Source organism: Oncorhynchus mykiss, chromosome 2, assembly GCF_013265735.2.
Source record: "Oncorhynchus mykiss isolate Arlee chromosome 2, USDA_OmykA_1.1, whole genome shotgun sequence".
Classification (NCBI taxonomy): Eukaryota; Metazoa; Chordata; class Actinopteri; order Salmoniformes; family Salmonidae; genus Oncorhynchus; species Oncorhynchus mykiss.
Genome location: NC_048566.1, coordinates 4790057 through 4812500, shown reverse-complemented (window position 1 = coordinate 4812500; position 22444 = coordinate 4790057). Strand labels below are relative to the sequence as shown.

General features: G+C 44.3%; 1 protein-coding gene across 1 annotated transcript in view; it reads left to right on the top strand.

Moving 5' to 3' along the window:
• has2 (hyaluronan synthase 2) overlaps nt 1-3788 on the top strand; it is a 32690-nt gene extending 28902 nt beyond the window's left edge. The window contains exon 4 of the mRNA XM_036935639.1: nt 911-3788. Within this exon, the coding sequence (XP_036791534.1) occupies nt 911-1846 (936 nt within the window). The 3' untranslated portion in view covers nt 1847-3788. The remainder of the gene's footprint in view (nt 1-910) is intronic.
• Nucleotides 3789-22444: the final 18656 nt, after the last annotated feature.

Genomic DNA, 22444 nt, shown 5'->3' with positions numbered 1-22444 from the left:
ATGAAATGGTATCAAACACATGTAGGCTAAGAGAATCTTCAGAGTTGCTCTGGGTTAAACTGAGAGAATCTTCAGAGTTGCTCCGGGTTAAACTGAGAGAATCTTCAGAGTTGCTCCGGGTTAAACTGAGAGAATCTTCAGAGTTGCTCCGGGTTAAACTGAGAGAATCTTCAGAGTTGCTCCGGGTTAAACTGAGAGAATCTTCAGAGTTGCTCCGGGTTAAACTGAGAGAATCTTCAGAGTTGCTCCGGGTTAAACTGAGAGAATCTTCAGAGTTGCTCCGGGTTAAACTGAGAGAATCTTCAGAGTTGCTCCGGGTTAAACTGAGAGAATCTTCTCACCCTGTGGTTTATTAACTGATGTAGTGATGTTGATGCCTTTTACGGCCCACATCTAGAAACTACAAAGAAATAAACACAAACCTAGTAAAAGTATTTTGATAGCTTTTTCAACAAGTAAGCTTCAGTGCATAAAATAAAGCTTTAGTGCTTTCTTTTATGATCCTGTAAAGTATTCTGGACAAGAGTAAGACTCATGGTTAAGCCTACACTGTTGTTGAGGACCAAATCTGCCCTTATTTCATTTAAAGTTCCCCGAATACCAAATAATACAAACTATAAAAATGTATCTACACAACAGGACATTCCTCGACAAAATTGAGTTAGCCTATACCTTAGGCTTACATTGATTACTCCCATGTGAGAATTCTACACAATAGCAGGTTGATAGGTGGAACATTTGTAGGAGCTCTGGGAGAGTTGATAGCATTTTCTTTTGCTAATTAGGGGTCCTTAAACCAATTGCCCACGATTGTGCCGTTTGGTTGCTATGCTGACACTATAGAATGTGTTTACAGCAGTTGTTAACCAACTTAAATACCCTGACCTTATGTGTCTTTCTTCCTCCACAGATCCTGAACAAATACGAGTCCTGGATCTCGTTTCTTAGCAGCGTCCGTTACTGGATGGCCTTCAACATCGAGCGAGCGTGTCAGTCCTACTTCGGCTGCGTCCAGTGTATCAGCGGACCACTGGGAATGTACAGGAACAACCTGCTCCACGAGTTCATAGAGGATTGGTACAACCAGACATTCATGGGCAGCCACTGTAGCTTCGGCGACGACCGCCACCTCACCAACCGCGTGCTGAGCCTGGGCTACGCCACCAAGTACACGGCCCGGTCCAAGTGCCTGACCGAGACCCCCATCACCTACCTGCGCTGGCTGAACCAGCAGACCCGGTGGAGTAAGTCTTACTTCAGAGAGTGGCTCTACAACGCCATGTGGTTCCACAAACACCACCTCTGGATGACCTACGAGGCTGTCATCACCGGGTTCTTCCCCTTCTTCCTCATTGCCACGGCGATACAGCTGTTCTACCAGGGGAGGATCTGGAATATCCTTCTCTTCCTGTTGATCGTCCAGGCGGTCGCCCTCATCAAGTCCTCCTTTGCCTCTTGCATGAGGGGCAACATCGTCATGGTCTTCATGTCCTTCTACTCAGTGTTGTACATGTCCAGTCTGCTACCGGCCAAGATGTTCGCTATCGCCACCATAAACAAGGCTGGCTGGGGCACGTCAGGGAGGAAGACGATCGTGACTAACTTCGTAGGGCTCGTTCCCATATCGGTCTGGTTCACCATCCTCTTCCTTGGCATTATCTATACGGTCGTCCAGGAAACCAGAAAAGATTTTCCTTTTCCAGACTCTGAAAAGATAGTCTTAATCGTTGGTGCGATAGTGTACGCCAGCTACTGGGTCATGCTCTTGACGTTGTACATGGTACTGATCACTAAATGTGGCAAGAGGAAGAAAGAACAGCAGTATGATATGGTGCTGGATGTATGACATCTTCTTCTTTTCCTCCTCCTCCTCCCCCTCCTCCACTGAAACTCCTCGATCGGATCTTAAACGCCACTCTATTTCCTGTATAGTGCACTACTTTTCACCAGGGTCCATACAGGGCTCTGGTCAACAAAGTAACACACTTTTTACGGATCAGGGTGCAGTTCGAGACGCAGACATGCTCCCTCTCAACGTTTACAAAGTGAAGAATCTCAAACTGCTCATTGATTGTTGGACTCTCGGCAGGTGACGTGAAGTGACGATGCCAGAAGAGCGATATCATTGCTGCTGTGACTGACTGCAACAAGAAACTACAGATATTTCCTTCTGAAATATTATGATGATGAGGTAAAAAAACACTTGTTGGTGATGTGTTTTGCCAAATGGAAAACCACCAAATGGACATCCTGTTTTTTCCACATAGATACACAGAGATGATGTGCATAATGTCCTATGCACTTTTAAAGTCTCACTCCCATTGTGCATAATGCTTGACAGAGTCATTTGAAGATGAAATACCTCAGTGGGTATGCTTTTCATTGTATGAGTGAGTGATCGGGAAGCACCCAGAAAATGGCTCGTTCTCGATTATAACATAATTTATGATGTTTTTTTGGTCATATTTGTCCTCTTTTTTTATACACAGTTGTTAATGAAAGTCAAAGCTGGAATTTCTCAGTTCCTTGGCCATGCTGTATCTGTTGACGTGTTACTTTGTAATTTACATATTATATTTTAATGCCTTTTTATATAGACTTTTTTTAAATTCTATTTTTGCTTTAATAAACACCAAAGATTCTTTATTTTCATTCATTTTTTTTATATAAAATGGAGAGATAAAAAATGCATTGTGCATTCAACTGTTATAACAATGATGTGTGTATCTGACCAAAAATGTGAAGTTAACAGCTGGGTTTTTGTCTGCAATGATAACAATAAAATGCAATTCTAGGGATAAGTTATTGAATACAAGAAGGGTGATTAACCTGTGTGTTTTTTTATGTACATTGAGAGAAAACCAGCAATATTTATAAGAAGATTCTGTGGTTTATAGATAATTATATATTTGATAATATACATTTCATAATAGACCTTATAGAGACCATCGTTGGTTTTGGAGAGGTAGCCGTTCTGCAGGATTTTGCTCCAGCCCTAATCTTAACATAGCCTTTCGCAAATCTAAATGAGCAAGACAGCACAAACAGATCTGGGACCAGGCTAGCTCTAACACACTCTAATTTACCAATCAGCACAAACTAATCTGGGACCAGGCTAGCTCTAACACACTCTAATCTACTGATCAGCACAAACTGATCTGGGACCAGGCTAGCTCTAACACACTCTAATTTACCGATCAGCACAAACTAATCTGGGACCAGGCTAGCTCTAACACACTCTAATCTACTGATCAGCAGAAACTGATCTGGGACCAGGCTAGCTCTAACACACTCTAATTCACTGATCAGCACAAACTGATCTGGGACCAGGCTAGCTCTAACACACTCTAATCTACTGATCAGCACAAACTGATCTGGGACCAGGCTAACTGTTACTGCAGGGCAGGAGCAAAAGCCTGCCACGCAGTATCTCTTCAGGCGGCGGTTTTGACCACCTCTTGCCTTACTGTAGGACTTCCTGAAATAGGTTTCAAGGTTTCATACACATGAGGACTTTCGTCACATGATGCGTTCTGAAAATTGTATAAACAATGCGTTAATCCACATCAGATTAAAATCCCAAAAGATACATTTTCGCAAAAAATGTAATGATCTATTCCAGAGTATTGATTATTGATTATTGACTCTTTAGAGAGTTTAAGAACACATTTTAATCCATTTTATTAGAATTGATCAGACCGAATATTGAACCGTGATTTTGGGATCATGGGTAGTATTATCCTGAAGCACTTTTGTGTTGTGCCAAACAATAAATAAATAATATGTCTAGAAAGTTGTCATCATTGATCTGTAATACTACTTCTGTCATAATGAATATGTGTGACTCCCTCGTGTCTTATAACACTGATGGTCGGTAAAACACACTTGTTTGCACATAAAATGAGACATTCTCACTAGCGTAGTAGTGTTAGGTTTACATTGGCGGATGTTGCTGTTTGGCTGCTGTTGTGTTTTATTGTTTCAATGGAGACAGCTGAATCTGGAGAATAGAGGGCCTTTCTCCAGACAAGTATCACGGGGTGGAGAGTTGCCATGGCAGAGAAGCTTATTTATTGTACACACAAACGTTTAAGTATACTGTAGCAGAGTAGTGAAATCAGTCGTCTAGACTTGGCCATTCCATAAGAATCCTCTCACTGATCTTCCCAGGTCATCCAGGAGGTTCACTTTGAATGAGATACATCACACGGTATTAATGGGGAAGATTTTTCTTTTTCTTAAAGCAGAATTCTCCCACAGAATTCTCTCACAGAATTCTCCCACAGAATTCTCCCACAGAATTCTCCCACAGAATTCTCTCACAGAATTCTCCCACAGAATTCTCCCACAGAATTCTCTCACAGAATTCTCCCACAGAATTCTCCCACAGAATTCTCTCACAGAATTCTCCCACAGAATTCTCCCACAGAATTCTCTCACAGAATTCTCCCACAGAATTCTCCCACAGAATTCTCCCACAGAATTCTCTCACGGAATTCTCCCACAGAATTCTCTCACGGAATTCTCCCACAGAATTCTCTCACAGAATTCTCCCACAGAATTCTCCCACAGAATTCTCTCACAGAATTCTCCCACAGAATTCTCCCACAGAATTCTCTCACAGAATTCTCCCACAGAATTCTCCCACAGAATTCTCTCACAGAATTCTCCCACAGAATTCTCCCACAGAATTCTCTCACAGAATTCTCCCACAGAATTCTCCCACAGAATTCTCCCACAGAATTCTCTCACGGAATTCTCCCACAGAATTCTCTCACGGAATTCTCCCACAGAATTCTCTCACAGAATTCTCCCACAGAATTCTCCCACAGAATTCTCCCACAGAATTCTCTCACGGAATTCTCCCACAGAATTCTCTCACAGAATTCTCCCACAGAATTCTAACTCAATATTCTATTACTCAAGACAGCCCATTCCAGAGTACAGAACTAGGTTATTACTCACACAAAATGACATGTTTAAGTCCTCCTAGACTAACATTGGATTGAACACCTGCTGTTAAAATCCTCCTGAGTTCTGCTGTATTTCTGTCCAGTCTCCAACATGGCTCCCAAACGACCCAAGTCAAGAAGAGTACACTATATAGGGAATAGGGTTCCATTTGTGATGAAAACTATTGTCTGGTCTCAGACCATAAGGGGAAAACTGGAACCACAACATTGTACTATACCACTTTCAACAGGTGGTAAAAAACAGAAATCCAGCTTCTTTCTGGTTGGTTGGGTCATGGAAAGAAAAAGTACATGTGAATTCTCTCAGTACTGCACAGCCACCAAGCCAGCTGTGTTTTCTCTGTCTAGCTACCTCACTGTAGTAACAGACCGAGAGACCCAGTCATACATCCAGAACGGCACATGTGGGCAACATCGGAGCCAAGTCCCCCAGTGAGTCACACCTGGGTTCAAAAATGATCCGAAATCCTTATACATACTTTGTCTATGTTTGATTGAGCTTGCCTGGCAAAATGGAACCAATGGAATCATTCCAAAAGTCTAAAACCCCGCCCATCGGGCACTCCAGCCAGGCTAAAGCAAACGCTGAAAGTATGTGAAAGATTTGGAATACTACTTGAACCCAGGGTCTGCAGTGCGTCAGCAATGAAACGCCATTCCCAGCTTTGCCAGAGGCATTAAAGTAGCGCTCAGAGCTGGAGCTATTCCCCTCTGTCTGTGGGAATGAATGTATGTAACTCATGTCATGTTCTCCTGCATGCAGAGCTCCAGTTCTTGGTCAGAGCTGCCAGACTCTGCACAGTGGAATCATTAGCAGTACAGCTGATACATATACCATGAGGATCTGTGGGACTGAATAACTCAACCATTCTAGAAGCCATTGAGACTCTAAAGAACACATTGGCTGTTGTGAATGTTCTAGATGTGAAGAGTTTCATTCCAAAACCCTATAGTGGAGCAAAAAAGTATTTAGTCAGCCACCAATTGTGCAAGTTCTCCCACTTAAAAAGATGAGAGAGGCCTGTAATTTTCATCATAGGTACACAACTTCAACTTTTTCCAGAAAATCACATTGTAGGATTTTTAATGAATTTATTTGTAAATTATGGTTTAAAATAAGTAATTGTCACCTACAAACAAGCAAGATTTCTGGCTCTCACAGACCTGTAACTTCTTCTTTAAGAGGCTCCTCTGTCCTCCACTCGTTACCTGTATTAATGGTACCTGTTTGAACTTGTTATCAGTATAAAAGACACCTGTCCACAACCTCAAACTCAACCCCAAACTCCACTATGGCCAAGACCAAAGAGCTGTCAAAGGAAGAAACAAAAGTGTAGACCTGCACCAGGCTGGGAAGACTGAATCTGCAATAGGTAAGCAGCTTGGTTTGAAGAAATCAACTGTGGGAGCAAATATTAGGAAATGGAAGACATACAAGACCACTGATAATCTCCCACGATCTGGGGCTCCACGCAAGATCTCACCCCGTGGGGTCAAAATTATCACAAGAACGGTGAGCAAAAATCCCAGAACCACGCGGGGGGACCTAGTGAATGACCTGCAGAGAGCTGGGACCAAAGTAACAAAGCCTACCATCAGCAAGGGCATTGTAGATGAAACGTGGCTGGGTCTTTCAGCATGACAATGATCCCAAACACACCACCCGGGCAACGAAGGAGTGGCTTCGTAAGAAGCATTTCAAGGTCCTGGAGTGGCCTAGCCAGTCTCCAGATCTCAACCCCATAGAAAATATTTGGAGGGAGTTGAAAGTCCGTGTTGCCCAGCAACAGCCCCAAAACATCACTGCTCTAGAGGAGATCTGCATGGAGGAATGGGCCAAAATACCAGCAACAGTGTGTGAAAACCTTGTGAAGACTTACATTGCCAACAAAGGGTATATAACAAAGTATTGAGATAAACTTTTGTTATTGACCAAATACTTATTTTCCACCATAATTTACAAATAAATTCATAACAAATCCTACAATGTGATTTTCCGGATTTTTTTTTCATTTTGTCTGTCATAGTTGAAGTGTACCAATGATGAAAATAACAGGCCTCTCTCATCTTTTTAAGTGGGAGAAATTGCACAATTGGTGGCTGACTAAATACTTTTTTGCCCCACTGTATATATATGCATTTTCTGAATCTTTCGTAAATTCTATTTTTTTTGTTTAAAGAATTTATGAAAGAGATTGGTGTGTTTTCGCCATCTAATCATGGAACGGGGTTGTTGAATGACAGACAGGTGTGTTTAAAACCTATCACTACGTGGTTTCATGTCAGAGACAAACCATTGCATGTTGTTGCAAAACAAGATACACTGCATTCAGGAAGTATTCAGACCCCTCCCCCTTTTCCACATTTTGTTACGTTACAGCCTTATTCTAAAATGTATTAAGTTAAAACTATTTCCTCATCAATATACACACAATACCCACAATGACAAAGTGAAAACAGGTTTTCAGAAATATTTGCAAATGTATTAAAATTAGAGAACATAAATACCTTATTTACATAAGTATTCAGACCCTTTGCTATGAGACTGAAAATTAAGTGCATCCTGTTTCCATTGATCATCCTTGAATTGTTTCTACAACTTGATTGGAGTCCAAATTCAATTGATTGGTCATGATTTGGAAAGACTCACACCTGTCTATATCAGGTCCCACAGTTGACAGTGCATGTCAGAGCAAAAACCAACCCATGAGGTTGAAGGAATTGTCCATAGAGCTCAGCGACAGGATTGTGTCGAGGCACAGATCTGGGGAAGGGCACCAAAACATTTCTGCAGCATTGAAGGTACCAAGAACACAGCGGCCTCCATCATTCTTAAATGGAAGAAGTTTGGAACCACCAAGACTCTTCCTAGAGCTGGCCGCCCAGCCAAACTGAGCAATTGGGGGAGAAGGGCCTTGGTCAGGGAGGTGACCAAGAACCCGATGGTCACTCTGACAGAGCTCCAGAGATCCTCTTTGGAGATGGGAGAATCTTCCAGAAGGACAACCATCTCTGCAGCACTCCACCAATCAGGCCTTTATGATAGAGTGGCCAGACGGAAGCCACTCCTCAGTAAAAGGCACATGACAGCCCACTTGGAGTTTGACAAAAGGCACCTAAAGGACTCTCAGATCATGAGAAACAAGATTCTCTGGTCTGATGAAACCAAGATTGAACTCTTTGGCCTGAATGCCAAGCCTCACGTCTGGAGGAAACCTGTCAGGGACTGGGAGACTAGTCAGGATCGAGGGAAAGATGAACAGAGGTAAAGTACAGAAAGATCCTGAATGAAAGCCTGCTCCAGAGTGCTCAGGACCTCAGACTGGGGCGAAAGTTCACCTTCCAACAGGACAACGACCCTAAGCACACAGCCAAGACAACGCAGGAGTGATTTCGGGACAAGTCTCTGAATGTCCTTGAGTGGCCCAGCCAAAGCCCAGACTCTAACCTGATCAAACATCTCCGGAGAGACCTGAAAATAGCTGTGCAGTGACGTTCCCCATCCAACCTGACAGAGCTTGAAAGGATCTGCAGAGAAGAATCGTCGAAACTGTTGAAATACAGGTGTACCAAGCTTGTGGCGTCATACCCAAGAAGACTTGAGGCTGTAATCGCTGCCAAAGGTTCTTCAACAAAGTACTGAGTAAAGGGTCTGAATACTTGATATTTCCGGTTTTTTATATTTATTACATTTGCAAGAAATGCTAAAAACCTGTTTTTGCTTTGTCATTATGAGGTATTTGGTGTAGATTTATGAGTGGTGTAACGTACTGGGTGTCGTTAGTATGAAGTCAGGCACAGGGAAAACGGACAGTTCAATATAGTGCACACACGGTGAACCACGGCCACCCCACTAAACACTGGGTGCTCAAATTATTTAAATTGAATTTGTTTTTATCTCGTCTCTGGTCAAAAGTAGTGCACTATATAGGGAATAGGGTGCCATTTGGGACGAGGCCAAACTCTAACCAAACACTGTAGCATGAGGCTAGAATTGGTGTTAAATATACAGGATAGGAACATACCATTCAAGATAACCAATGGATATACAGGATAGGAACATTCTATTCCAGCTAATCAATGGATATACAGGATAGGAACATTCTATTCCAGCTAATCAATGGATATACAGGATAGGAACATTCTATTCCAGCTAATCAATGGATATACAGGATAGGAGCATACCATTCCAGATAACCAATGGATATACAGGATAGGAACATTCTATTCCAGCTAATCAATGGATATACAGGATAGGAACATTCTATTCCAGCTAATCAATGGACATACAGGATAGGAGCATACCATTCCAGATAACCAATGGATATACAGGATAGGAACATTCTATTCCAGCTAATCAATGGATATACAGGATAGGAACATTCTATTCCAGCTAATCAATGGACATACAGGATAGAGGCATACCATTCCAGATAACCAATGGGTATACAGCGTTTTGCAACTAAACCCTGAATGAATCTACAGTACACACTAGGTCAACCCTACATGAATCTACAGTACACACTAGGCCAACCCTACATGAATCTACAGTACACACTAGGCCAACCTTACATGAATCTACAGTACACACTAGGTCAACCCTACATGAATCTACAGTACACACTAGACCAACCCTACATTAATCTACAGTACACACTAGGTCAACCTTACATTAATCTACAGTACACACTAGGTCAACCCTACATGAATCTACAGTATACACTAGGCCAACCCTACATTAATCTACAGTACACACTAGGTCAACCCTACATGAATCTACAGTACACACTAGGTCAACCTTACATTAATCTACAGTACACACTAGGTCAACCCTACATTAATCTACAGTACACACTAGGTCAACCCTACATGAATCTACAGTACACACTAGACCAACCCTACATTAATCTACAGTACACACTAGGCCAACCCTACATGAATCTACAGTATACACTAGGCCAACCTTACATGAATCTACAGTACACACTAGGTCAACCCTACATGAATCTACAGTACACACTAGACCAACCCTACATGAATCTACAGTATACACTAGGCCAACCTTACATGAATCTACAGTACACACTAGGTCAACCCTACATGAATCTACAGTACACACTAGACCAACCCTACATTAATCTACAGTACACACTAGGTCAACCTTACATTAATCTACAGTACACACTAGGTCAACCCTACATGAATCTACAGTATACACTAGGCCAACCCTACATTAATCTACAGTACACACTAGGTCAACCCTACATGAATCTACAGTACACACTAGGTCAACCTTACATTAATCTACAGTACACACTAGGTCAACCCTACATTAATCTACAGTACACACTAGGTCAACCCTACATGAATCTACAGTACACACTAGACCAACCCTACATTAATCTACAGTACACACTAGGCCAACCCTACATGAATCTACAGTATACACTAGGCCAACCTTACATGAATCTACAGTACACACTAGGTCAACCCTACATGAATCTACAGTACACACTAGACCAACCCTACATGAATCTACAGTACACACTAGGTCAACCTTACATTAATCTACAGTACACACTAGGTCAACCCTACATGAATCTACAGTACACACTAGACCAACCCTACATGAATCTACAGTACACACTAGGTCAACCTTACATTAATCTACAGTACACACTAGGTCAACCCTACATGAATCTACAGTATACACTAGGCCAACCCTACATTAATCTACAGTACACACTAGGTCAACCCTACATGAATCTACAGTATACACTAGGCCAACCCTACATTAATCTACAGTACACACTAGGTCAACCCTACATTAATCTACAGTACACACTAGGTCAACCCTACATGAATCTACAGTACACACTAGACCAACCCTACATTAATCTACAGTACACACTAGGCCAACCCTACATGAATCTACAGTATACACTAGGCCAACCTTACATGAATCTACAGTACACACTAGGTCAACCCTACATGAATCTACAGTACACACTAGACCAACCCTACATGAATCTACAGTACACACTAGGTCAACCTTACATTAATCTACAGTACACACTAGGTCAACCCTACATGAATCTACAGTATACACTAGGCCAACCCTACATTAATCTACAGTACACACTAGGTCAACCCTACATGAATCTACAGTATACACTAGGCCAACCCTACATGAATCTACAGTACACACTAGGTCAACCTTACATGAATTCCACTGAATGAATTTATTTTTTAGGTTTATACTTGTGACTTCAATGTTCATTACAACTGTTGGCCTTAATAAGACAATTAGATTTGGGACATACTAGAGCATGGTTACTGTAATACATAAACACTCAGGCTAGGTGAAGAAGGCACTGAATAATTGTTAGGAATCTAGAGGTCATTACAGTACATTTTATAGATTTGGCTGGCCACTATAACATTATCAGTTTCCCGTGGTTTTGAGAGGTCAAAATACATACTTAATGAGGGTATATATGTAAATAAATAGATAACATCTATCCACATAGAAAAGGTTGTCCAAGGCCATACGATCTGAGTCTTAACAGCTGTGTTTAATTCAGCATCAACTATTGCTTCCCACATGCTTATATAGTTACATTAGTCATTTATTATTTTGTATGTTTTATTTAAACTTCATCTACCATTCAATGTCATCTACCACTCAATGTCATCTACCACTCATCTACCATTCAATGTCATCTATCATTCAATGCCATCTACCATTCATCTACCATTCAATGTCATCTACCATTCAATGTCATCTACCATTCAATGTCATCTACCACTCATCTACCATTCAATGTCATCTACCATTCAATGTCATCTACCATTCAATGTCATCTACCACTCAATGTCATCTACCACTCATCTACCATTCAATGTCATCTACCATTCAATGCCATCTACCATTCATCTACCATTCAATGCCATCTACCATTCAATGTCATCTACCATTCAATGTCATCTACCACTCATCTACCATTCAATGTCATCTACCATTCAATGTCATCTACCATTCAATGTCATCTACCATTCAACGTCATCTACCGTTCAATGCCATCTACCACTCAATGTCATCTACCACTCATCTACCATTCAATGTCATCTACCATTCAATGTCATCTACCATTCATCTACCATTCAATGCCATCTACCATTCAATGTCATCTACCATTCATCTACCATTCAATGTCATCTACCATTCAATGCCATCTACCACTCAATGTAATCTACCATTCAATGTCATCTACCATTCAATGTCATCTACCACTCATCTACCATTCAATGTCATCTACCATTCAATGTCATCTACCATTCATCTACCATTCAATGTCATCTACCATTCAATGCCATCTACCACTCAATGTCATCTACCATTCATCTACCATTCAATGTCATCTACCATTCAATGCCATCTACCATTCAATGTCATCTAGGACCATGCCCCAGGAATACCTGACATGATGACTCCTTGCTGTCCCCAGTCCACCTGACTGTGCTGCTGCTCCAGTTTCAACTATTCTGCCTTATTATTATTCGACCATGCTGGTCATTTATGAACATTTGAACATCTTGACCATGTTTTGTTATAATCTCCACCCGGCACAGCCAGAAGAGGACTGGCCACCCCACATAGCCTGGTTCCTCTCTAGGTTTCTTCCTAGGTTCTGGCCTTTCTAGGGAGTTTTTCCTAGCCACCGTGCTTCTTCACCTGCATTGCTTGCTGTTTTAGGGTTTTAGGCTGGGTTTCTGTACAGCACTTTGAGATATCAGCTGATGTACGAAGGGCTATATAAATAAATTAGATTTAAATAAATTTGATCTACCATTCATCTACCATTCAATGTCATCTACCATTCAATGTCATCTACCATTCAATGTCATCTACCGTTCAATGTCATCTACCATTCAATGTCATCTACCATTCAATGTCATCTACCATTCAATGTCATCTACCATTCAATGTCATCTACCATTCATCTACCATTCAATGTCATCTACCATTCAATGTCATCTACCATTCAATGTAATCTACCATTCAATGTCATCTACCATTCAATGTCATCTACCATTCATCTACCATTCAATGTCATCTACCATTCAATGTCATCTACCATTCAATGTCATCTACCATTCAATGTCATCTACCATTCATCTACCATTCAATGTCATCTACCATTCAATGTCATCTACCATTCAATGTCATCTACCATTCAATGTCATCTACCGTTCAATGTCATCTACCGTTCAATGTCATCTACCATTCAATGTCATCTACCATTCAATGCCATCTACCATTCAAGTGTCTGTTGTCAAGATGTCCTGTTCACTTATCTCCAGGGGGTTTTGTCTCTTGCCTCCCAACAATAAACATGTGTTTTATTTCATTTGTGTCATTGTTTCGCTCAGCGGGGAATGGTCCAAACGGAGACAAATGAAGAGACCCTCCCTCCCCTCGACAGCAATTATTTACTGACTGTCGTCATTAGTCTTTCATGACCAACAGGACATTCAGAGACATCATATTTACCCTGCCGCCGTTAATAAAATCACAGATGGAACTGGAACCTAGAATCAACGAAACGCACCGCCTGCCTTTGTTCCCCTCCCTGCTAAAACAGCCTTCTGTCATTCCCCTCACTGCTAAAACAGCCTACTGTTCCCCTCCCTGCTAAAACAGCCTGATGTCGTTCCCCTCCCTGATAAAACAGCCTACTGTTGTTCCCCTCCCTGCTAAAACAGCCTACTCTTCCCCTCCCTGCTAAAACAGCCTGATATCGTTCCCCTCCCTGATAAAACAGCCTGCTGTTGTTCCCCTCCCTGCTAAAACAGCCTACTGTTCCCCTCCCTGCTAAAACAGCCTACTGTTCCCCTCCCTGCTAAAACAGCCTTCTGTCGTTCCCCTCCCTGCTAAAACAGCCTACTCTTCCCCTCCCTGCTAAAACAGCCTGATGTCGTTCCCCTCCCTGCTAAAACAGCCTTCTGTCGTTCCCCTCCCTGCTAAAACAGCCTACTGTTCCCCTGCCTGCTAAAACAGCCTTCTGTCGTTCCCCTGCCTGATAAAACAGCCTGCTGCTCCCCTCCCTGATGAAACAGCCTGCTGTTCCCCTCCCTGCTAAAACAGCCTTCTGTTGTTACCCTCCCTGCTAAAACAGCCTTCTGTCGTTACCCTCCCTGCTAAAACAACCTTATGTCGTTCCCCTCCCTGCTAAAACAGCCTTCTGTCGTTCCCCTCCCTGCTAAAACAGCCTTCTGTCGTTCCCCTCCCTGCTAAAACAGCCTACTGTTCCCCTGCCTGCTAAAACAGCCTTCTGTCGTTCCCCTGCCTGATAAAACAGCCTGCTGCTCCCCTCCCTGATAAAACAGCCTGCTGTTCCCCTCCCTGCTAAAACAGCCTTCTGTCGTTCCCCTCCCTGATAAAACAGCCTGCTGTTCCCCTCCCTGCTAAAACAGCCTGCTGTCGTTCCCCTCCCTGATAAAACAGCCTTCTGTCGTTCTCCTGCCTGATAAAACAGCCTGCTGTCGTTCCCCTCCCTGCTAAAACAGCCTACTGTTCCCCTCCCTGCTAAAACAGCCTTATGTTGTTACCCTCCCTGCTAAAACAGCCTTCTGTCGTTACCCTCCCTGCTAAAACAACCTTCTGTCGTTCCCCTCCCTGCTAAAACAGCCTTCTGTCGTTCCCCTGCCTGCTAAAACAGCCTTCTGTCGTTCCCCTGCCTGATAAAACAGCCTGCTGTTCCCCTCCCTGATAAAACAGCCTGCTGTTCCCCTCCCTGATAAAACAGCCTTCTGTCGTTCCCCTCCCTGATAAAACAGCCTGCTGTCATTCCCCTCCCTGATAAAACAGTCTGCTGTTCCCCTCCCTGATAAAACAGCCTTCTGTCGTTCCCCTCCCTGATAAAACAGTCTGCTGTTCCCCTCCCTGATGAAACAGCCTGTTGTTCCCCTCCCTGATAAAACAGCCTTCTGTCGTTCCCCTCCCTGCTAAAACAGTCTGCTGTTCCCCTCCCTGATAAAACAGTCTGCTGTTCCCCTCCCTGATGAAACAGCCTGTCATTCCCCTCCCTGATAAAACAGTCTGCTGTTCCCCTCCCTGATAAAACAGCCTTCTGTCGTTCCCCTCCCTGATAAAACAGTCTGCTGTTCCCCTCCCTGATAAAACAGTCTGTTGTTCCCCTGCCTGATGAAACAGTCTGCTGTTCCCCTCCCTGATAAAACAGTCTGCTGTTCCCCTCCCTGATAAAACAGCCTGCTGTTCCCCTCCCTGATAAAACAGTCTGCTGTTCCCCTCCCTGATGAAACAGTCTGCTGTTCCCCTGCCTGATAAAACAGCCTGCTGTTCCCCTCCCTGATAAAACAGTCTGCTGTTCCCCTCCCTGATAAAACAGTCTGCTGTTCCCCTCCCTGCTAAAACAGCCTGCTGTTCCCCTCCCTGATAAAACAGCCTGCTGTTCCCCTCCCTGATAAAACAGCCTGCTGTTCCCCTCCCTGATAAAACAGTCTGCTGTTCCCCTCCCTGCTAAAACAGCCTGCTGTTCCCCTCCCTGCTAAAACAGCCTGCTGTTCCCCTCCCTGATAAAACAGTCTGCTGTTCCCCTCCCTGCTAAAACAGCCTGCTGTTCCCCTCCCTGATAAAACAGCCTGCTGTTCCCCTCCCTGATAAAACAGCCTGCTGTTCCCCTCCCTGATAAAACAGCCTGCTGTTCCCCTCCCTGATAAAACAGCCTGCTGTTCCCCTCCCTGATAAAACAGCCTGCTGTTCCCCTCCCTGATAAAACAGCCTGCTGTTCCCCTCCCTGATAAAACAGCCTGCTGTTCCCCTCCCTGATAAAACAGTCTGCTGTTCCCCTCCCTGATGAAACAGTCTGCTGTTCCCCTGCCTGATAAAACAGTCTGCTGTTCCCCTCCCTGATAAAACAGTCTGCTGTTCCCCTCCCTGCTAAAACAGCCTGCTGTTCCCCTCCCTGATAAAACAGTCTGCTGTTCCCCTCCCTGATGAAACAGTCTGCTGTTCCCCTGCCTGATAAAACAGCCTGCTGTTCCCCTCCCTGATAAAACAGCCTGCTGTTCCCCTCCCTGATAAAACAGTCTGCTGTTCCCCTCCCTGATGAAACAGTCTGCTGTTCCCCTCCCTGATAAAACAGTCTGCTGTTCCCCTCCCTGCTAAAACAGCCTGCTGTTCCCCTCCCTGATAAAACAGTCTGCTGTTCCCCTCCCTGATGAAACAGTCTGCTGTTCCCCTCCCTGATAAAACAGTCTGCTGTTCCCCTCCCTGATAAAACAGTCTGCTGTTCCCCTCCCTGATCAAACAGTCTGCTGTTACCCTCCCTGCTAAAACAACCTTCTGTCGTTCCCCTCCCTGCTAAAACAGCCTTCTGTCGTTCCCCTCCCTGCTAAAACAGCCTTCTGTCGTTCCCCTCCCTGCTAAAACAGCCTACTGTTCCCCTGCCTGCTAAAACAGCCTTCTGTCGTTCCCCTGCCTGATAAAACAGCCTGCTGCTCCCCTCCCTGATAAAACAGCCTGCTGTTCCCCTCCCTGCTAAAACAGCCTTCTGTCGTTCCCCTCCCTGATAAAACAGCCTGCTGTTCCCCTCCCTGCTAAAACAGCCTGCTGTCGTTCCCCTCCCTGATAAAACAGCCTTCTGTCGTTCTCCTGCCTGATAAAACAGCCTGCTGTCGTTCCCCTCCCTGCTAAAACAGCCTACTGTTCCCCTCCCTGCTAAAACAGCCTTCTGTTGTTACCCTCCCTGCTAAAACAGCCTTCTGTCGTTACCCTCCCTGCTAAAACAACCTTCTGTCGTTCCCCTCCCTGCTAAAACAGCCTTCTGTCGTTCCCCTGCCTGCTAAAACAGCCTTCTGTCGTTCCCCTGCCTGATAAAACAGCCTGCTGTTCCCCTCCCTGATAAAACAGCCTGCTGTTCCCCTCCCTGATAAAACAGCCTTCTGTCGTTCCCCTCCCTGATAAAACAGCCTGCTGTCATTCCCCTCCCTGATAAAACAGTCTGCTGTTCCCCTCCCTGATAAAACAGCCTTCTGTCGTTCCCCTCCCTGATAAAACAGTCTGCTGTTCCCCTCCCTGATGAAACAGCCTGTTGTTCCCCTCCCTGATAAAACAGCCTTCTGTCGTTCCCCTCCCTGCTAAAACAGTCTGCTGTTCCCCTCCCTGATAAAACAGTCTGCTGTTCCCCTCCCTGATAAAACAGCCTTCTGTCGTTCCCCTCCCTGCTAAAACAGCCTGCTGTTCCCCTCCCTGATAAAACAGTCTGCTGTTCCCCTCCCTGATGAAACAGCCTGCTGTTCCCCTCCCTGATAAAACAGTCTGTTGTTCCCCTGCCTGATGAAACAGTCTGCTGTTCCCCTCCCTGATAAAACAGTCTGCTGTTCCCCTCCCTGATAAAACAGTCTGCTGTTCCCCTCCCTGCTAAAACAGCCTGCTGTTCCCCTCCCTGATAAAACAGTCTGCTGTTCCCCTCCCTGATGAAACAGTCTGCTGTTCCCCTCCCTGATAAAACAGCCTGCTGTTCCCCTCCCTGATAAAACAGTCTGCTGTTCCCCTCCCTGATAAAACAGCCTGCTGTTCCCCTCTCTGATAAAACAGCCTGCTGTTCCCCTCCCTGATAAAACAGCCTGCTGTTCCCCTGCCTGATAAAACAGCCTGCTGTTCCCCTCCCTGATAAAACAGCCTGCTGTTCCCCTCTCTGATAAAATAGCCTGCTGTCGTTCCCCTCCTTTATAAAACAGCCTGCTGTCGTTCCCCTCCCTGCTAAAACAGCCTGCTGTCGTTCCCTTCCCTGCTAAAACAGCCTTCTGTCGTTCCCCTGCCTGATAAAACAGCCTGCTGCTCCCCTCCCTGAAAAAACAGCCTGCTGTTCCCCTCCCTGATAAAACAGCCTGCTGTCGTTCCCCTCCCTGCTAAAACAGCCTTCTGTCGTTCCCCTCCCTGCTAAAACAGCCTGCTGTCGTTCCCCTCCCTGATAAAACAGCCTTCTGTCGTTCCCCTGCCTGATAAAACAGCCTTCTGTCGTTCCCCTCCCTGATAAAACAGTCTGCTGTTCCCCTCCCTGCTAAAACAGCCTGCTGTTCCCCTCCCTGCTAAAACAGCCTGTTGTTCCCCTCCCTGCTAAAACAGCCTGCTGTTCCCCTCCCTGATAAAACAGCCTGCTGTTCCCCTCCCTGATAAAACAGCCTGCTGTTCCCCTCCCTGATAAAACAGCCTGCTGTTCCCCTCCCTGCTAAAACAGCCTGTTGTTCCCCTCCCTGCTAAAACAGCCTGCTGTTCCCCTCCCTGATAAAACAGCCTGTTGTTCCCCTCCCTGATAAAACAGCCTGCTGTTCCCCTCCCTGATAAAACAGCCTGCTGTTCCCCTCCCTGATAAAACAGCCTGCTGTTGTTCCCCTCCCTGATAAAACAGCCTGCTGTTCCCCTCCCTGATAAAACAGCCTGCTGTTGTTCCCCTCCCTGATAAAACAGCCTGCTGTTCCCCTCCCTGATAAAACAGCCTGCTGTTCCCCTCCCTGATAAAACAGCCTGCTGTTCCCCTCCCTGATAAAACAGCCTGCTGTTCCCCTCCCTGATAAAACAGTCTGCTGTTCCCCTCCCTGATAAAACAGCCTGCTGTTCCCCTCCCTGATAAAACAGCCTGCTGTTCCCCTCCCTGATAAAACAGCCTGCTGTTCCCCTCCCTGCTAAAACAGCTGTGTGCTCCATCTGAAAACAGTGAAAAGTCAAGACTCTCCTGATGGGCATGGGGTATGTGAAACAACACACACACACATGCACACACATAAACACACACAGGACACACACACACACATCCTGACTGGATCCCATGTGACAGACTCGGCTATCTTGACTGGATCCCATATGACTGACTCAGCTATCCTGACTGGATCCCATATGACTGACTCAGCCATCCTGACTGGATCCCATATGACTGACTCAGCCATCCTGACTGGATCCCATATGGCTGACTCAGCTATCCTGAATGGATCCCATATGACTGACTCAGCTATCCTAACTGGATCCCATATGGCTGACTCAGCTATCCTGACTGGATCCCATATGACTGACTCAGCTATCCTAACTGGATCCCATATGACTGACTCAGCTATCCTGACTGGATCACATATGACTGACTCAGCTATCCTGACTAGATCACATATGACTGACTCAGCTATCCTAACTGGATCCCATATGACTGACTCAGCTATCCTGACTGGATCACATATGACTGACTCAGCTATCCTGACTAGATCACATATGACTGACTCAGCTATCCTGACTGGATCCCATATGACTGACTCAGCTATCCTGACTGGATCACATATGACTGACTCAGCTATCCTGACTGGATCCCATATGACTGACTCAGCCATCCTGCCTGTTTGTCTGCCCTGAATCAGGTTTACAACCATAGAAGAACCCATTGTGTTTTAACAGGATTAAACTGTATATCCCACGGTTGCCCCACTTTGATGGTGTTACGTCCCAAATAGCACCCTATTCCCTATATAGGGCACTACTTTTGACCAGGGCCTTTGTCCCACAATAGGGAATAGGGTGCCATTTGAGACGCAAACGTGGTGTTTCTGTGGGGGAACCCTGGGTGGTCAACCACAAACCTCTGGTAGAGCAGCAGACGGAGTTTACCAACGTCCCCCGTCATACTGAAGCCCTGGCTGTCTGCAACAAAAGGGAGTTATCAACTCATTACCTGCTGGTGATTACATGTAATTATGTAGTTAAGTTCTGGTGAATAGATGTAATGACGTTATTAGTGGTTAAGTAGAGAGGGTCTGAAGAAGGGAAGGAAAGAGCACTAGAGGGGATACTTTGATTGTGGAGCACCAGGCCAGATCAGCCCGACCACCCGTAACGTTGGGGGGGAGAAGTCAATGGGATTTACCATGGCTGCCCCAGGGCAGGAGTGTCTGGAAAGAGTCAAGACACTTTGCTTATGCTCCACAATGACAGGTTAATTAGTGACTCCACAATGACAGGTTAATTAGTGACTCCACAATGACAGGTTAATTAGTGACTCCACAATGGCATGTCAATTAGTGACTCCACAATGGTAGGTTAATTAGTGACTCCACAATGGTAGGTTAATTAGTGACTCCACAATGACAGGTTAATTAGTGACTCCACAATGACAGGTTAATTAGTGACTCCACAATGGCAGGTTAATTAGTGACTCCACAATGGTAGGTTAATTAGTGACTCCTCAATGACAGGTTAATTAGTGACTCCACAATGGTAGGTTAATTAGTGACTCCACAATGGTAGGTTAATTAGTGACTCCACAATGACAGGTTAATTAGTGACTCCACAATGACAGGTTAATTAGTGACTCCTCAATGGCAGGTTAATTAGTGACTCCTCAATGACAGGTTAATTAGTGACTCCGCAATGGTAGGTTAATTAGTGACTCCACAATGGTAGGTTAACTAGTGACTCTACAATGACAGGTTAATTAGTGACTCCACAATGACAGGTTAATTAGTGACTCCACAATGACAGGTTAATTAGTGACTCCACAATGACAGGTTAATTAGTGACTCCACAATGGTAGGTTAATTAGTGACTCCACAATGACAGGTTAATTAGTGACTCCACAATGACAGGTTAATTAGTGACTCCACAATGACAGGTTAATTAGTGACTCCACAATGACAGGTCAATTTGTGGCTCCACAATGGCAGGTCAATTTGTGACTCCACAATGGCAGGTTAATTAGTGACTCCACAATGGCAGGTCAATTAGTGACTCCACAATGACAGGTCAATTATTGACTCCACAATGGTAGGTTAATTAGTGACTCCACAATGGCAGGTCAATTTGTGACTCCACAATGGCAAGTCAATTTGTGACTCCACAATGGCAGGTCAATTTGTAGCTCCACAATGGCAGGTCAATTTGTGACTCCACAATTACAGGTTAATTAGTGACTCCACAATGGCAGGTCAATTAGTGACTCCACAATGACAGGTCAATTTGTGACTCCACAATTACAGGTTAATTAGTGACTCCACAATGGCAGGTCAATTAGTGACTCCACAATGACAGGTTAATTAGTGACTCCACAATGGTAGGTCAATTAGTGACTCCACAATGACAGGTCAATTATTGACTCCACAATGACAGGTCAATTATTGACTCCACAATGGTAGGTTAATTAGTGACTCCACAATGGCAGGTCAATTTGTGACTCCACAATGGCAGGTCAATTTGTGACTCCACAATGGCAGGTCAATTTGTGGCTCCACAATGGCAGGTCAATTTGTAGCTCCACAATGGCAGGTCAATTTGTGACTCCACAATTACAGGTTAATTAGTGACTCCACAATGGCAGGTCAATTAGTGACTCCACAATGACAGGTTAATTAGTGACTCCACAATGGTAGGTTAATTAGTGACTCCACAATGACAGGTCAATTATTGACTCCACAATGACAGGTCAATTATTGACTCCACAATGGTAGGTTAATTAGTGACTCCACAATGGTAGGTCAATTTGTGGCTCCACAATGGCATGTCAATTAGTGACTCCACAATGGCATGTTAATTTGTGACTCCACAATGGTAGGTTAATTAGTGACTCCACAATGGCAGGTCAATTAGTGACTCCACAATGACAGGTTAATTAGTGACTCCACAATGACAGGTTAATTAGTGACTCCACAATGGCAGGTCAATTTGTGACTCCACAATGGTAGGTTAATTAGTGACTCCACAATGGCAGGTCAATTAGTGACTCCACAATGGCAGGTCAATTATTGACTCCACAATGGTAGGTTAATTAGTGACTCCACAATGGCAGGTCAATTAGTGACTCCACAATGACAGGTCAATTATTGACTCCACAATGGTAGGTTAATTAGTGACTCCACAATGGTAGGTTAATTAGTGACTCCACAATGACAGGTTAATTAGTGACTCCACAATGACAGGTAAATTTGTGGCTCCACAATGACAGGTTAATTAGTGACTCCACAATGGTAGGTTAATTATTGACTCCACAATGACAGGTCAATAGTGTGGTTATATATGATTACTAGCAGGGCTGCTCCCTACAGGATGACAAATGACAGTAAAGACACTGACATGATGGATCAACCCTGAAAAACAGGATTTATAAAAAGGTACAGTGTATTGGTAATGAGATTGCAGTTTCCCCTTTTTCCACGGGGTAAACCACTTGGGATAGTTTTCCAAATATATCCGACTGCCCCAGTCAGGATCACTGGGGTTTGCCAGCAATCAGCTACTCTGTTGATTGAAAAGAATATGGCATTTATAAAGAAAACATTATGTCATAACACTGAGGAAAATACACAGCATGAGAGGCTGATCAGACTCAGACCTGGGTTCAAAGACTATTTGTTTACCCTTTCACATACTTTATCTGGGCTTGATTGAGCTGGCCTGGCACAATGGGACTAACGGA